General features: G+C 38.9%; 1 protein-coding gene across 1 annotated transcript in view; it reads left to right on the top strand.

Moving 5' to 3' along the window:
• The first annotated feature begins 3,393 nt into the window (after positions 1–3,393).
• The window catches only part of LOC131990107 (scavenger receptor cysteine-rich type 1 protein M130-like), a 40,471-nt gene continuing 28,633 nt past the window's right edge, over positions 3,394–15,231 (top strand). Inside the window, exons 1-5 of the mRNA XM_059355510.1 lie at positions 3,394–3,439; positions 7,401–7,433; positions 7,566–7,865; positions 14,103–14,417; positions 14,511–14,801. Of these exons, the coding sequence (XP_059211493.1) occupies positions 3,394–3,439; positions 7,401–7,433; positions 7,566–7,865; positions 14,103–14,417; positions 14,511–14,801 (985 nt within the window). The remainder of the gene's footprint in view (positions 3,440–7,400; positions 7,434–7,565; positions 7,866–14,102; positions 14,418–14,510; positions 14,802–15,231) is intronic.

Here is a 15,231-nt window from a genome sequence, read left to right as displayed (position 1 = left end):
AAAAGACAAAAAAATTTTTTTAAAAAGACACAAAATTACCCAAAAAAGACACAAAATGACCCAAAATATACGCAACATTTCAAAAGAAACACAGAGATTATTTTAAAAAGACACAAAATTACAAAAAAAGGCACAAAATTACAAAAAAACACAAAATCACCACAAAAGAAGACACAGAATTACTAAAAAGACACAAAATGATTTTAAAAAGACACAAAATTATTAAAAAAAGACACAAAATTACCAATAAAAGTAATTAAAGGGACCTTCCACACACAACATGGTCAGGTGCCATTCATATAAAACTCACATTAAACCTTCATATCAAGGTGGGGGCCACAAAATATCTTCACAAGGGCCACAATTGGCCCGCGGGCCGCCAGTTTGACCCCCTGCCCTAGTACATGGATGTAGAACTGCAGGAGGTTCAGACCTGCAGTTCTGACCTCTTGTATCTCACCACAGCGCCCCTACTGGACGGCTGCAGAACTGCAACTAAATCACCCAAGCAACACTTTTTGAAATAAGTTACACTTGTTTTATAATTTACAATTTAAAATTTTACTCCACCCAAATTAAAATACTAAGATTTAATTATTGACAAAGCAGGAAGTTTCTAACTAAAGAATTTCCCTCCAGAAATCAGCCTGATTCTGATGAAGCTGTTAGTCTTTAAAGGTTTATTACACCATCAGTTCTATCAGTTTAAAGGTTTATTACACCATCAGTTCTACCAGTTTAAAGGTTTATTACACCATCAGTTCTAACAGTTTAAAGGTTTATTACACCATCAGTTCTACCAGTTTAAAGGTTTATTACACCATCAGTTCTATCAGTTTAAAGGTTTATTACACCATCAGTTCTATCAGTTTAAAGGTTTATTACAGCAGTTTAAAGGTTTATTACACCATCAGTTCTATCAGTTTAAAGGTTTATTACATCATGAGTTCTATCAGTTTAAAGGTTTATTACACCATCAGTTCTATCAGTTTAAAGGTTTATTACACCATCAGTTCTATCAGTTTAAAGGTTTATTACACCATCAGTTCTATCAGTTTAAAGGTTTATTACACCATCAACACTAAACAGTTGAAGGGTGATTACACTTAAATATAAAATACTAACAAATGATTAAAGGTTTGTTACACCAATGTTTTCTTTATGTTGAATCACCTAAATATGTATTTTATAACCATTTATATAATTTCCACATGTTGTTTGATCCAACTATTTCAGTTCTTTATTTCTTAATATTCATCAGAGCACAAAACTTGCACTGCATTGATCAAACCCAGTACAACATAGAACAGGAAATGTTTGAAAGTTATTTGAACGCAGAATAAAACAACAGAAAATGTGCAGTTTTTTCCCAGTTACGTCATCAGGAAGAGCTGCAGAAAAACCCTTAAAAACAAATGTAATGACCTATTCCTGTCCACTGTGACGGACACAAAGCCTGAGAGTGAGCAGGTAAATGTCAGGACACCTTGCTAAATGTCTTTTTGTTCCACCAGAGGAGGAACTATTATTTTAACCCATAAAGCAGATATTTCAGGGTTCACCAGCCAGTTCTTCCCTCTCCAACATCTCATAAAGAAAGAAAGAAACATCACAGTAAACATCCTGAAAGCTATTGAGTTTACAATCATTTTAAACACTAAATGTGCAGATGTTTACATTTTAGAAGCTGGAACAAAAAACAATTTGATAAGTGATCAATATCAACAATAGAAATCAATGATATCTAGATATATTTGAGTGAGTGCCAACATATAGAACAAGGATGCTGCCTATTGGGAGAATGTTGCCACTGTAGTTAACTATCGTTGTTACTAAGCGTTATGGTAGGAACGTGTTAGACCCGCCTTCAAAATAAAAGAAAAGCTTTCAAAATAAGAGCATATGGATGTGTTAACAGAGTCCACCACATAATTTACAAGAAGTCTGCCAAAATATGATGCCTTAAATGAAACATACTAAGTGTAAAAAAATAGTGTTTACTAAGCATTATTGCAACTTACAATAAGTAAGTAAACACTGTTTTATTACACTTATGTAAGTCGCTTTGGACAAAAGCGTCTGCTAAATGACATGTAATGTCATGTTTATTAACATTATGGTAGGAATGTGCTAGACCCGCCTTCAAAATAAAAGCAAACACATGTAGTTAATTGCTTGAATAACAATTGTAAAAACATATTTTTGTCAGTAATTAATATGATGGTTAGTTGGATATCTGATGAGGTGAAGACAGGAAATGATCAGCTTGTAGCGGTTTGACAGTGCCGGGGTGCCAGTCAGAGCTAATCTGACAATTTTCTTTTGTATTTTTGATTCGTCAAACTTACACAGGACCCATGCCTACCCATGCATGGACCCTACTAACAACCAGAAATTAAGCAACCTTTTCCAAAGGCGACCCATTAAACACAAAACACACACACACACAAGAATATGCAATTCAACACAGTGTATTATACAATTCAGTGCCCCCAAATACAACCCATAATTCACACAGCCAAAACACCAAAAATAGTCTCTTTCTTTCAACCAAAAATAGTCCTCTTCAGGTACCCAATAAATAAACAAAATAGTCAGTTTTTTTAAATAAAAGTTGGTCAACCAAAACCCAAACTAAGTGCTGCCTCCAGCGTCAAATAAACCAGCTTTTACCGCGGCTTTACCTCCCGGTTGCCGGCAGACGTCAGAGAAGGACCATCGGGTTGAAGCCAGGAGTTTTGGAGCAAGAGGATTAATCCAATGGTGAGAAGCGAACACTACAAAATACAACACGGACTGAAAACCCGCTGCCAGGGATTGACAGGCTAACGGAGCAGACACTGGACGAGCTAGACCTCTTCCTCCTCAGTAGCTGCGGGCCGCCATCTTGAATTCCCCATACCGGCATTTTTGTGATTTGCTGAACAGAGGGCGTGCTTGAGTCCGGGGCGTTCCTGGAAGTATGACAGCATCGCTACAAGCTGACAGTGACAGCTTTAATCTGATAGGAGCGTCTCAGCCCTGGTTGTCATGCTAACACAAACCACAGTCCTGTTATCTGTCATCTGCCAGCAGCTTCTTTTCACGTCAGTGTTTGGGCGAGAAGTCAATACCACAACTCCCCTCTGTGTCACTTCTACACAGACTCTAGCTCAGTGTGACGTCACCAGAACAAGATACAGATACGGACAGAAGACTCCGTCCGTATAACTGAGCCCTGAAGACACCTGGTGGACAGATAGGACACAGCAGCAGAAGGACCTGAAGAGGTGGAGCTGATAGGAGGGACAGAGAGGCAGGATGTGACGGAGTGAAGCTCCTCCTCCCTCTGTACGCAGATATACAGTGAGGACAGCAGTGAGGCAGTCAGAGCAGAGAGACATCTACATGAACATGGATCACCTGGTGCTGCTGCTGCTGCTGCTGCTGTGGAGCTCAGGTAGGACCACTCTTTAACATGATGTGTTATTATTCTAATGATCTGTAGTGAATCTTTACATCAGAGAACAAACTGCTCACACACACACCAACATCAAGCTTTGATTCTCTTCTTCTGGTTATTTCATTATTTACACCAACGTGTTTCCACTTGTTGCCTCCGTCAGGGTCATCATGAACCAGATTACAGACAACATTTAAACAGGGTTGGTATGAAACAGAGAGAAGGTAGAGAAAGAAATCCTCACTGTTCCCTGTTCACTCTCCTGCAGCCCAACAGAGCTGCATTAAGTTACAGCTGATGCTAACACACACGTTTCCTGCTGCTGCTTCACATTAAAAAACACCTCAGCTGGACAAACACAAGAGGCTTTTATTGTGAAGCACCCACAGGAAATACAATGTCTTCATCACTGAGGTCAACAAAACAAACCAGCAGGCATTTTATTCACGTTCCTGTCAGTTTGATGTATTGTTTGAAGTAACAGCACTGTAAAATATAATAAGTTGACTTTACTTAAAAAAGTAATTTATGTTAACTTAGATACATTAGATTTGATTAACTTAATTATTGTGAGTGTGCAGTACTCAAATTAACCTACATAATTGGATTATAGTAACTTGTTTATATTGAGTAAGCAGTAATCATATTATCTTAAATAATTGGATTATAGTAACTTGTTTATATTGAGTTTGCAGTACTCAAATGAACTTGAATGAATTAGATTACAGCAAATTATTAATTGTAAGCTTCAGTTGCTCATCACTCATATTCATGTCAACTTAATTTTCTTGAACTAAAATAATTCTACACTAGAAATTCCAACAGCACATGCTAATTTCATTAAAAGCACATTATCTAACAGTAATGACCCCCAGAAACATAATGAATGGAAAACACTCCATGGATGAACTCTGTAGACTATTTATTTTTAAATGCACAACAATGCATTTACCAGAAACATTGGCTCTTGACGGGCTGAAGAGTGTTTTGTTAATGCTCGATATGAAGTGAACAATCAGTAGTTTGACGACAAACATACTTTACTCTCTGTTATGGATTGTGTTTGCCCAGCTTTACTACCTTCTGAGATCAAACCTCCTTTATGTCTTAAATTTATTAATCAAACTATTCAATCCAGGTGTGCCTTCCAACAACAGTCGATAAACTAAATAAATAGTCAATAAACAATTTGCCCAATTATGTAAGAGAGAAAAAGACAACTCCTGAGCAAAACAAGTCAGTTTAGAATCTGCACTACATTGTTTTAATAAAACATTAGCTCAAATTGAACTGAACATCTGACCTGGGAACATGTTCCAGTTTTAGATAAGAAAAGTAAAGAAACAGCCTCTCAACAAACATGGCTTATATAAAAAAAACTATGTTCCTAAAAGAATTACAAAAAGAATATCATAAGAACAAATCTCTCTTTCAGAAAACCATTCTGACTTATTCATTTGGAGTTATGTAGCTTGTTGGGTGCCTATACTTTGAGAAGCAAAGTAAAACGAAGCATAATGGCAAATGCACATTAACTTCAAACAGCAGGGACATTATCACCATTGACAGGATGAGTAGCAGAAATCGCTGCCACTTTCACCCACAGTCCAAATTCCATCTTATCTGGCTTCCCCAAACAACAGCCCATCGTCAAGGCCGTTGTCTGCTAATCTCACCAGTAGATTAGTTGTTTTTTTTTTGCAGAAAATGTGCAGGACTGACAAGTCCACTGCATTAGATGTCACTGCTCTGGTAGACCTGAAAATACATGATCATTTCAGCATTAAAAGCTAAAAAAAGTTCAATATTTTTCTAAGAAGTCGCAAATTAAAATGCACAATTATTATTTTAATCACAAATTAAAATCTATAATTAATTGTTTTGAAAGTCAAGTACTAAAATGTGCAATAAAGTATTTTTAAATGTATGTAAATGATTATTTTTCAACAGTCAAATTGAAATGTACAATTAATTATTTTTTCAGTGCTTGATGAATAAATATTTTTAACAGTTACAAACTACAATGTACAATGATTTATTATAAACATTCAAAAATCGGTATTAATGCACTTGATCCATTTAATAATGGAGTTGTTTTTTAATCATAATCCAACTGTAGTGAATTGAATGTATGTCTTGGTACCAAACTCGAGCTGGCAGACCCTCAAACCGTAGTAGGTGGACCCCCCTTGGAGAGCTCTCTGTTTAGCTCGTTCAGGTAACATAAAAATGATCGGGACCACGTCGGAAGAACTGCACTTTTATTAATCAGCACACCTCGGAGAAGAGAAATACAATACAATACTGGCTGCGGAGTCGGTCGCACATGTCAGCCTGGTAGAACCCGGATAAACAATACACACACCTTCCCAGAATGCCCTGCTGACATAGCCACGTAAACCCTAGCCCCTCCCACATAATAAAGTTACAGTAAGAGGCTGAGCCTGTAACAGTCTGTTTCCCCAAACCATGAAACAAATACAAATATTGAATGATTACACACATAACGTTACACACAAATATTGAATGATTACACACATAACGTTACACACTCACTGCATGATCTGGATGGATGTATCCGAGCCCACTGTGAACTTACAGCAGCTCCCCCTCCACTTTTATTCCAAGCGCTCAATGAAAAAGCATTTTTAACGTCTCACTTCTCTTTGTAGACAAGTGTCTTCACGCCAAAATTCACCAAAAACAGAGAAGTCTACCATAAACTGGACTCTACATTTGTACCAAAAATGGTGAAGTTACTGCCACGGTCAAATAGCATGCTTGCTAGCGGTGATATTTGAATTTGATTTTATTTACTTTATTTACTCCTCCCTGGCAAGTACACCGTACTACACTACAACAAGACCACGCAACGGTGAACCAAAGAGTTAAATACTTACTCACCAAATCAATGTGCAAACACAAGCAGTTGAAGGTGTTGAGAGAGCTCTCGTTGACCGTTCGGAAAGCACAAAGTAGATGAGACAAATCTGTGCATGTCTGAAAGAATGCCCAAAGGCCTCTGGGAACAATACATGTTTTTTATCATTTCACTTAACATGGATACATTAAGTAAAGCATATTTTGTAACTCCAAATTACTACTTACTTATTTAAAAGTAGTGTTCATAACAAGTTGAAGAAAACTGAGTTTGGTTCACTTATCATATTTAATTAAACTGGATGTTAGCATTTACAGTGAGTTTGAGACATTTTTAAACAGGGAATAGGTTTTTAATCAGAACATAATTATATATTACGATGTTAAAAAAACAAATGTGGTTACAAGAGATCAAGATTCAATTTTAAGTTTTAATCTGATTCAGCTTTAATGACCTGATTCAGCTTTAATGACCAAGTACATGTTCTTCTTCTGTTATAAGCATTCTTTCATTTCTGTCTCAAAATTCAAAAATCATATCAACATATTTCATGAAGATTTTTCTGCAGTTATTAATAACATCTAAAAAAACATATAAACGTTTCTGTGAATTCCTTCATAGCGTGGTCATTATTACTATGACCACTAGAGGCTGCTGCCTAGCAACAAATGTAAATATGTCTGTAAATATGTAAATGTTAATATGTAAATATGTCTGACAACAGGCTGCTGACAGCTGACATATATGAATGTTTTTGAGAGGTTCCACAGTAACGTGGAAGTTCTAAGACAAGAGTGAATTAACAGTCACTTTCTGGAGGTTTCTTTTTTCTCTTTTTTCACTAGCAGATTTCTGTTTGACAACTAGTTCCCTTACTTCTTTAACTGTTGCTGTTCAAACATTTTAAACTGTGGTGGTAATAATAATCATAATAATTATTATGATTATTATTATGATTATTATTATCATTATTATAACTTGTATTACCTTGACAAAACAACCTGAGAGAGTTCATTCTGTCCACAGCTCCAATCATGCTGCTTTATTCTGATGTTTATCTTCTGATTTTGTTGTCAGGACTCCAGGCTGAAGGAAAACTCAACTCAACAGGTAGAGAAGAGAAATATAAAATAGAGAACAGAGAAATATTGAATCATTAAAGCAGAATAAGCAGCCAGCTGTAGCTGTTTAATTCAAATTAAAGTCACTTATTTTACTGATGACTCTCTTGTTTGTGTTCAGAGTCTGTCAGGTTGGTGGGACGAAAGAGTCGCTGTGCAGGAACACTGGAGCTGAAACGTGAAGGAGAATGGAGACCAGTGGATATTAAATATTACTATAACTCTGGCTGGACCCTGAAGACAGCAGCAGCTGCCTGCAGAGAGTTAGACTGTGGTTCTGCTGTTTCTGTAGAACAGAGAGATGAGTCCTCATACAGATATATGTGGGGGATCAGACCTGACTGTGTCCATTCTGGATCTGCTCTGAGGGACTGTGCATCATCATTTTCCTCTCGGTCTATCCTGGGTCTCGTCTGTTCAGGTAAGCCTGTCAGTGACATCATCTATGACATCATGAATGAGATAAATGTTTCCAGTGAGTTCCTTCCTCTGTCACAGTGACAGTCAGTGGTTTATAATCTATATATGTTATATCTTCATATTTGTCTTTGTTTATCCTGGATCTCACCTGTCCAGGTAAGCCAAGAGTTTCTGTCAGAGTATTGTAAACCCGGCTGCTAGCAGAGCTTTAGTGGACTCACATCCTAGTATCAGGGAGGATGAAAACTCATTTTGTGCAGATATTTGAAAAAAAGAAACCGTCTAACATTACAATACAGTGAAACCGACTGCATGATTTGTGCAACACACACACACACACACACACAGTTCTTATAAAAGCTCCTTAAACACATGAACACACACACACACACACACACACACACACACACATCCAGGACGTGAACCATCCTCTGACTTCACGACAGATGCAGCTGTAACAGAATTCAACCCAAGTCAGTGAGGTAACGTTGAGCTCGCTAGTATTAATGTGAACATTAACAGTTAGTTCACACTCGACTGATGAGAACGATAACGGTTCAAGTTAAAGCTAGCTAACAGTCAGCAGCAGACATTTGGATTCATGGCTACAGCTCAACGTTTTCCTCTACCTTACTAACTTTACTCCTCTTTATCTCCTTTAAACATAACAAGGCTGCAGTCAGATCTCTCCATCTCATTCTGTCATTGGCAACATGCTGCAGCTTTTTTTCTCAGTACAGGTGCATCGTCTCCAGCAACTCGTCCAACTCAGACGCAGCAGCTAGCAGGCTGTTTAATTGAGTAATATGATAAGGGAGTGAGTTCCACTGTTCCATTGCCCTATATATATATATATATATATAGGGCAATGGAACACAGTCCACAAGACTGTAGGTCATATAGACCCATTAGTGTTTTGAATCAGGATTATAAAATATATGCAGCTATTTTAACCAAAAGAATGGAGGAGATGATGCCCTTATTGATAGATGAAGACCAGTGTGGGTTTATTCAGGGCAGGCAGACCCAGGACTGCATAAGGAGGACTCTCCACATAATTGAATACATAAAAAGAGAAAAACTCAGTGCTATCCTACTCAGCTTGGATGCGCAAAAAGCATTTGATTCAGTGGGGTGGGAGTTTCTTTACAATGTTATGGAGAGATTTGGTTTTCACAAGATGTTCATCAAAAGTATTAAGGGTTGTACACATCTCCTCTGGCCAGAATAAAAGTAAATGGAAGTCTCATCAATCTAAAACCATACACTTATATAGAGGTTGCCGCCAGGGCTGTCCGGCCTGCCCAGGGCTCTTCAATCTATTCATCGAGCCGCTTGCTCAAGCAATAAGGCAGGACTTAGAACTAGAAGGTATCACAATAAGGGGTACAGAGAACAAAATATGCCTTTTTGCAGATGACCTTTTGATCAGCCTAAAAAACCCAGAGTCTGGGGTTCCCAGACTAATGGACTTGCTGCAGATGTATGGTGCCATGTCAGGCTACACCCTTAATATTGAAAACGCAAGCTTTAGTGTTTAACTTTATTCCAACACCGGACCTTAAAAATGAATACAAGTTTAACTGGGACGCTATGTCTATTAAATACTTAGGTGTGACACTAACTAAAGACATACCCCAACTATACGCTGACAACTATCAACATATTACCTCAAAGATAAAAGAGGATTTGAATAGATGGACCTCTCTACCCCTTGATTTTGGTAACAGAATAAGGACAATAAAAACTAATATTTTGCCTAGATTACTATACTTATTTCAGTCTTTACCTATTCCAATCCCTGATAACCAATTTAGCGAATGGGATAAGTCAATATCCCGATTTATTTGGAGTGGCAAGGCCCCTAGAATAAGATACACAACCTTACAGCTGCCAAAGAGTTGCGGGGGGATGAGCCTACCGAGCCTCAATGACTACTATCTTGCATCACAGATAAGACCACTGATACTGTGGTGTAACCAGCAATATTTTGCAAAATGGAAGGTTATTGAGCTGTCACTCTTAGATAGGCCTCCTCAGAGTTTACTAGGATACTCATCTGCTACAAAACATGATATCCAGAGTCAGTGGGTCAGGTTCTCAATGGAAATCTGGACTGGTCTAGTGAGAAAACTCAAAATCCCAAAAGAAATTCAAATATTAATATGGCCAGTTTATGATTCGAACTTTAAACCAGCTGTAAATGACAGCAGCTTCAGCCAATGGGTGAGTAAAGGAATTACAGCGATTTGTCGGATGGTTGACAATCAGGAATTTATAGACTTTAAAACTATGTCAGAAAGATATGACCTTGGCCGGCATGATTTTTATAGGTATTTGCAACTCAGACATTATTTTGATAAGAATGTCAAAGGATCTATGCCAAGCAGTGTATCAGGTATTACTCAGATGTTTCTCAGGGCCTATAACTCAAAATTATCTAAGAAAATTATTGGTGAACTATACAGGTACATAGTCGAGCTACGTGGCCACACAACGCATTATAATAATCCCTAGTTCTGTTTCCCATTTTGTCTTTATATCTCTTCTGAGACTTGGACTAATATTATCAACACACAAATTACCACCACAGCCTCACAACAGTGGAGGGATTTTTCTTGGAAAAATTGTGTTAGATTTTTCATAACACCAAAACAAAAGTCCAAACGGACTGGATTACACCCTATGTGCTGGAGAGAGTGTGGCCACTCTTCGGCAGACCACACACATATATTCTGGGGTTGCCCTGCCCTTAAATTTTTTTGGGATGGGGTTCGTAATACTGCCAGGGAAGTCCTTGGTTACGACATTGAATTCTCCTGTTTGTCCTTTTACTTGGGGAACGTGGACTTGGAAATATCTAAGACGGACAGATATCTTTTGAAAGTTTTCATGGCAGCAAGCAAAAAGGCCATAACAAGGCATTGGCTTCGGAAGGAACCTCCCACTGTCAAGGACTGGTCAAACATAGTTACCAACATTCAATGTATGGAACGGTTGACCTTCAGTTTAAGACAATTACATGCAAAGAGGAAACAACCTGTCTTGTATTTGAAACACTTTGTTAAATGATTGTAGCAACAACACTAACATAGCCTGTATTAATCTATTCGTACCCCCCTGTTCTTGTTCCTTCTTTTACTGTTGTTATTTTTAATGTCTGTTTTGCATACTGCTATTGGCAACGGGTGTAACTTTTGTAATGCCATTTTAGTCACCTACTTTTGAGTTCAATGTATGGTATGTATGTGAAAACGTTAAGATATTAAAGAAAAGATCTTTTTTTTTTTAACTTCATTTTTTTAACACCAGGCTTGGGAACTTTTGTTTTCCTTACGATAGCTACAAGGTTATGGTCACTACAACCTATAGGGACAAATATGGAGGCAGAACAAACCACATATATGTGATCAATGCAAGTAGCAGCTCTGGTGCTGTCACCCTTCAAACTTATTCTGGTGGTTTTTTTTACAACCTGCTAGAAACTACAAGCAGCACATGTATCCATAAGTTTCATTTTCATTGGACAACAAGAGGAATTCCAGTCTACATTCATATCACCCAAAAAGTACACTTCATGATTAGTACTATTCACATGATCTAGGATATCACAAATTCTGTCTAAATAGCAGCTATTAGCATTAGGGGGCCTGTAACAGCATCCTAGTAATATTGGTTTAAGATGTGTCAGATGAATTTGTAACCAGAGTACTTCAGTATCAGATGTCATCAGGTCATCCCTAACTAGAGCAGGTATATGACTTTGAATATAATAAGCAACCCCTCCACCATATGAATTCCTGTCTTTTCAAAAAATATGATATCCATTTATCATCAATGATGAATCCTCAAATGTACCGTCTAAATGAGTTTCTGACTGATGTGTAAAGTATTTAGCAACAGTACATCAGCAACTTCAGTCAATTTATTCCTGATACTGCATATGTTCAAGTGGGCAATTCTAAGCCCTTTCTTAGGCAGCTTATCAAACATTACCAATTAAACCTTCCAATTTAGAAAACCCATTATCATAGCAAAATTGCCAACTAAAATTACATGCTGCAGTCGTAGCATAAACACACACTAACATGCACACATATAACAAGCACACATACACAAACACATAAACACACACTGACATGCACACATATAACAAGCACACATACACAAACACATAAACACACACTAACATGCACACATATAACAAGCACATATACACAAACATATAAACACACACCCACATCTATTTGTCCTTCAACATTGTGCGGCAGCCTAGTGGCTGTGTTGAAAAATTAAGTTCTAATTAAGTTTGCCCCTTTACCTCCCATTTTATAGCAAAGCCTACTGAACTAATTCTCTCCTTGCAAAACAAACTTATATTCATTCAGTAACTCTCGGACAAAAGTATTCTTCATTTTCCTTGTTTTATTGTTGTTTATAATATTTTCTAACGTGTCGTGGTTCTTTTGTTCCTAATAACTAAAACAATAATCCAAACATAATTCCAAAGGCCAACATCATTGTGCCCTAAATTGAAACCAAGGGAAAAAAAACAACATTTCATTAAACCACCAATTTTGGAGCGCCGCGGTGGCCTCAGTCGCCGTGTTGAACACCTGCTCCCCACCATTAGTAAACACCTTCAGCCTCGCTGGATACATAAAGTCAGATTTTATTTTCCTTTCACCTAATTCCTTTCGTATCCCGGTATACTGGCTCCTCTTCTTCATTACTGCTGCTGAGTAGTCTTGGTTGAAATAAATCCTCTCATCAGCATACATGATCGGGGCCCTCTTCTTCTCCCAGGCCGCTTGGAGAACTCTCTGCCTTGTCTGCCAGGTTAAGAACCGGACAACTATTGAACCAGGTGCCTCTCCATCCTCTGGTTTCTTTTGGGGGGATCGGTGCGCAGCAATTATGAACAGTTTGTTCCCAGGAATGTCCAGCTTTACAGATATCAACTCATCTAAGAATTTCACCATATCCGCTCCCTCAGACTCCTCTTTCACCTGGTGAATCCTAATATTGTTCTGCCTCAAATAGCTCTCAAAATAATCAAGTTTCTCAGCCATGAGACTTTATTGTACCAGCAGATGAGTCAATATTTCATTCATAGTTGGCTCTTTATCCTCCTGATCATTGATTCGTTGTTGTGCCGCCAAGATTTCTCCTTTCGTGCTTTTAATCTCTGCCTGCATTTCTTTTACTTCCAGCGTTAATTTAGCTATTTCTTGTTTCGTTTTGCCTGAGTGCTTATTGAAATCAGCACGGAATGCACCAAGTTCAGCTTTTATACTCAGCATCAAACTTTGTAGGTCAGTTTCTTTGTTCTCCATTTGATCACCTGCCTGTTTCCACCTTGATCTGTACAGGTTTAGTCTCTCCCGAGTTCATGCCACCACTGCACGTTTGATATAGTTTTGCAACTTTCAGTCTTTAATCTGCATTTCCACAGGGTTTTTTCAAAACAAATTACAGCTCAACACAGCCACTGTCTCTCCGCTCAGCTCAGCCGTGCCTCATCAGGTATGACAGGATGTAATGATTTTAACTCCTGATAATGTAAAAAGGCAAAGATTTTTAATTCGGGACAGGTCACATGACTTTGGGAAAGGCTTGGTTTGAGCTGCTAGTGTCCAGCATCAGGTTCTTTGGTTGTCACCATAACAGGCACCAATGACCTGCTGGACACAGCGTTGATCAGCTCAGCCTGTCAGGACCCGTCAGTATCTACACACCTGCATGGTGTTCATCACCATGGCAACTCCTTAAAAGGAGGAAGTCCAACCCCATCACTTTTTTATGAGGTCACCTTTTTGGCAGAGATAGAGTGAAAGAGGGAGACAGAGGAGAAGACTGGCAGGAAACGGCTCCGAGCAGGATTCCACCTGGACCGCCTGCTGACTTCTGTTATTCTGGAAACAGATTTTTATCCTGTGCTGTAGATCTCTCCTGAGCAGGAGGAAGAGAACAGATGATCATGTTGTGTTGTTGCTTGCAAACAATTCGAAGCTTTTTTAAAAATGAATAACAGAAATGGAGTGTAATAAATGTAAATGTAGTGGGAACATTGCAGCAGTCTCTGGTGTTATGAAGATGCGTTCTGTAGTCAGTGATGAACTAATGTTGGAAATCTGCTGCAGTCCAGTTTGATTCACTGGATTATAGTTAGAGAGAATCTTTTCATTCTGTGTCTGGTGTCTTTTACCTCTCTGTTTCTCTTCTCTCTCCTCTCCAGACTCTGTCAGGCTGGTGAATGGGACCAGTCTGTGCTCAGGCAGACTGGAGCTGAAGTCTGACCAGTCTAACCAGAGCTGGTCCTCAGTGTGTGAAGCTGACTTTGACCAGCAGGATGCAGAGGTGGTCTGCAGGGAGCTTGGCTGTGGGGCTCCTTCAGTCCTCCAGGGGGCGCTCTATGGAGAAGGGGAGGCTCCAATGTGGTCGAAAGAGTTCCAGTGTGGAGGAAATGAGTCTACTCTCCTGGACTGTAGAAGCTCAGGCTCAGATAGAAACACCTGCTCACCTGGCAGAGCTGTTGGACTCACCTGCTCAGGTAGAAGAGGAGCTGCAGCTTTCATTTGGTTCATTTCTGTTCTCATCAAACTCACTTTATTATTTTACTGATGACTCTCTTGTTTGTGTTCAGAGCCTGTCAGGTTGGTGGGAGGAGACAGTCGCTGTGCAGGAACACTGGAGCTGAAACATGGAGGAGTATGGAGACCAGTGGGTGGCTATGACTCTGCCTGGACCCTGAAGGAAGCAGCAGCTGCCTGCAGAGAGTTAGACTGTGGTTCTGCTGTTTCTCTAGAAGAGAGAGCTGAGTCCTCAGACAGATCTATGTGGAGCATCATACCTGACTGTGACCTGTCTGGATCTGCTCTGAGGGACTGTGCATATTCATATTCCTCTCAGTCTATCCTGAATCTCACCTGTTCAGGTAAGCCTTTCAGTGACATCATCTATGACATCATGAATGAGAGAAATGTTTCCAGTGAGTTCCTTCCTCTGTCACAGTGACAGTCAGTGGTTTATAATCTATATATGTTATATCTTCATATTGTCTTTGTTTATCCTGGATCTCACCTGTTCAGGTAAGCCAAGAGTTTCCCTCAGAGTATTGTAAACCCGGCTGCTAGCAGAGCTTTAATGGACTCACATCCTCGTATCAGGGAAGATGAAACTCATTTATTGCAGATATTAGAAAGAAAAGAAACTGTCTAACATTACAATACAGTGAAACTGACTGCAGCTTGGTTGTGCAACACACACACACACACACATCCAGGACGTGAACCATCCTCTGACTTCACGACAGATGCAGCTGTAACAGAATTCAACCCAAGTCAGTGAGGTAACGTTGAGCTCGC

This window comes from Centropristis striata, chromosome 17 (assembly GCF_030273125.1).
Source record: "Centropristis striata isolate RG_2023a ecotype Rhode Island chromosome 17, C.striata_1.0, whole genome shotgun sequence".
NCBI lineage: Eukaryota > Metazoa > Chordata > Actinopteri > Perciformes > Serranidae > Centropristis > Centropristis striata.
Note: the sequence above shows the minus strand (reverse complement) of the source record. Positions and strands in the feature narration are given on the sequence as shown.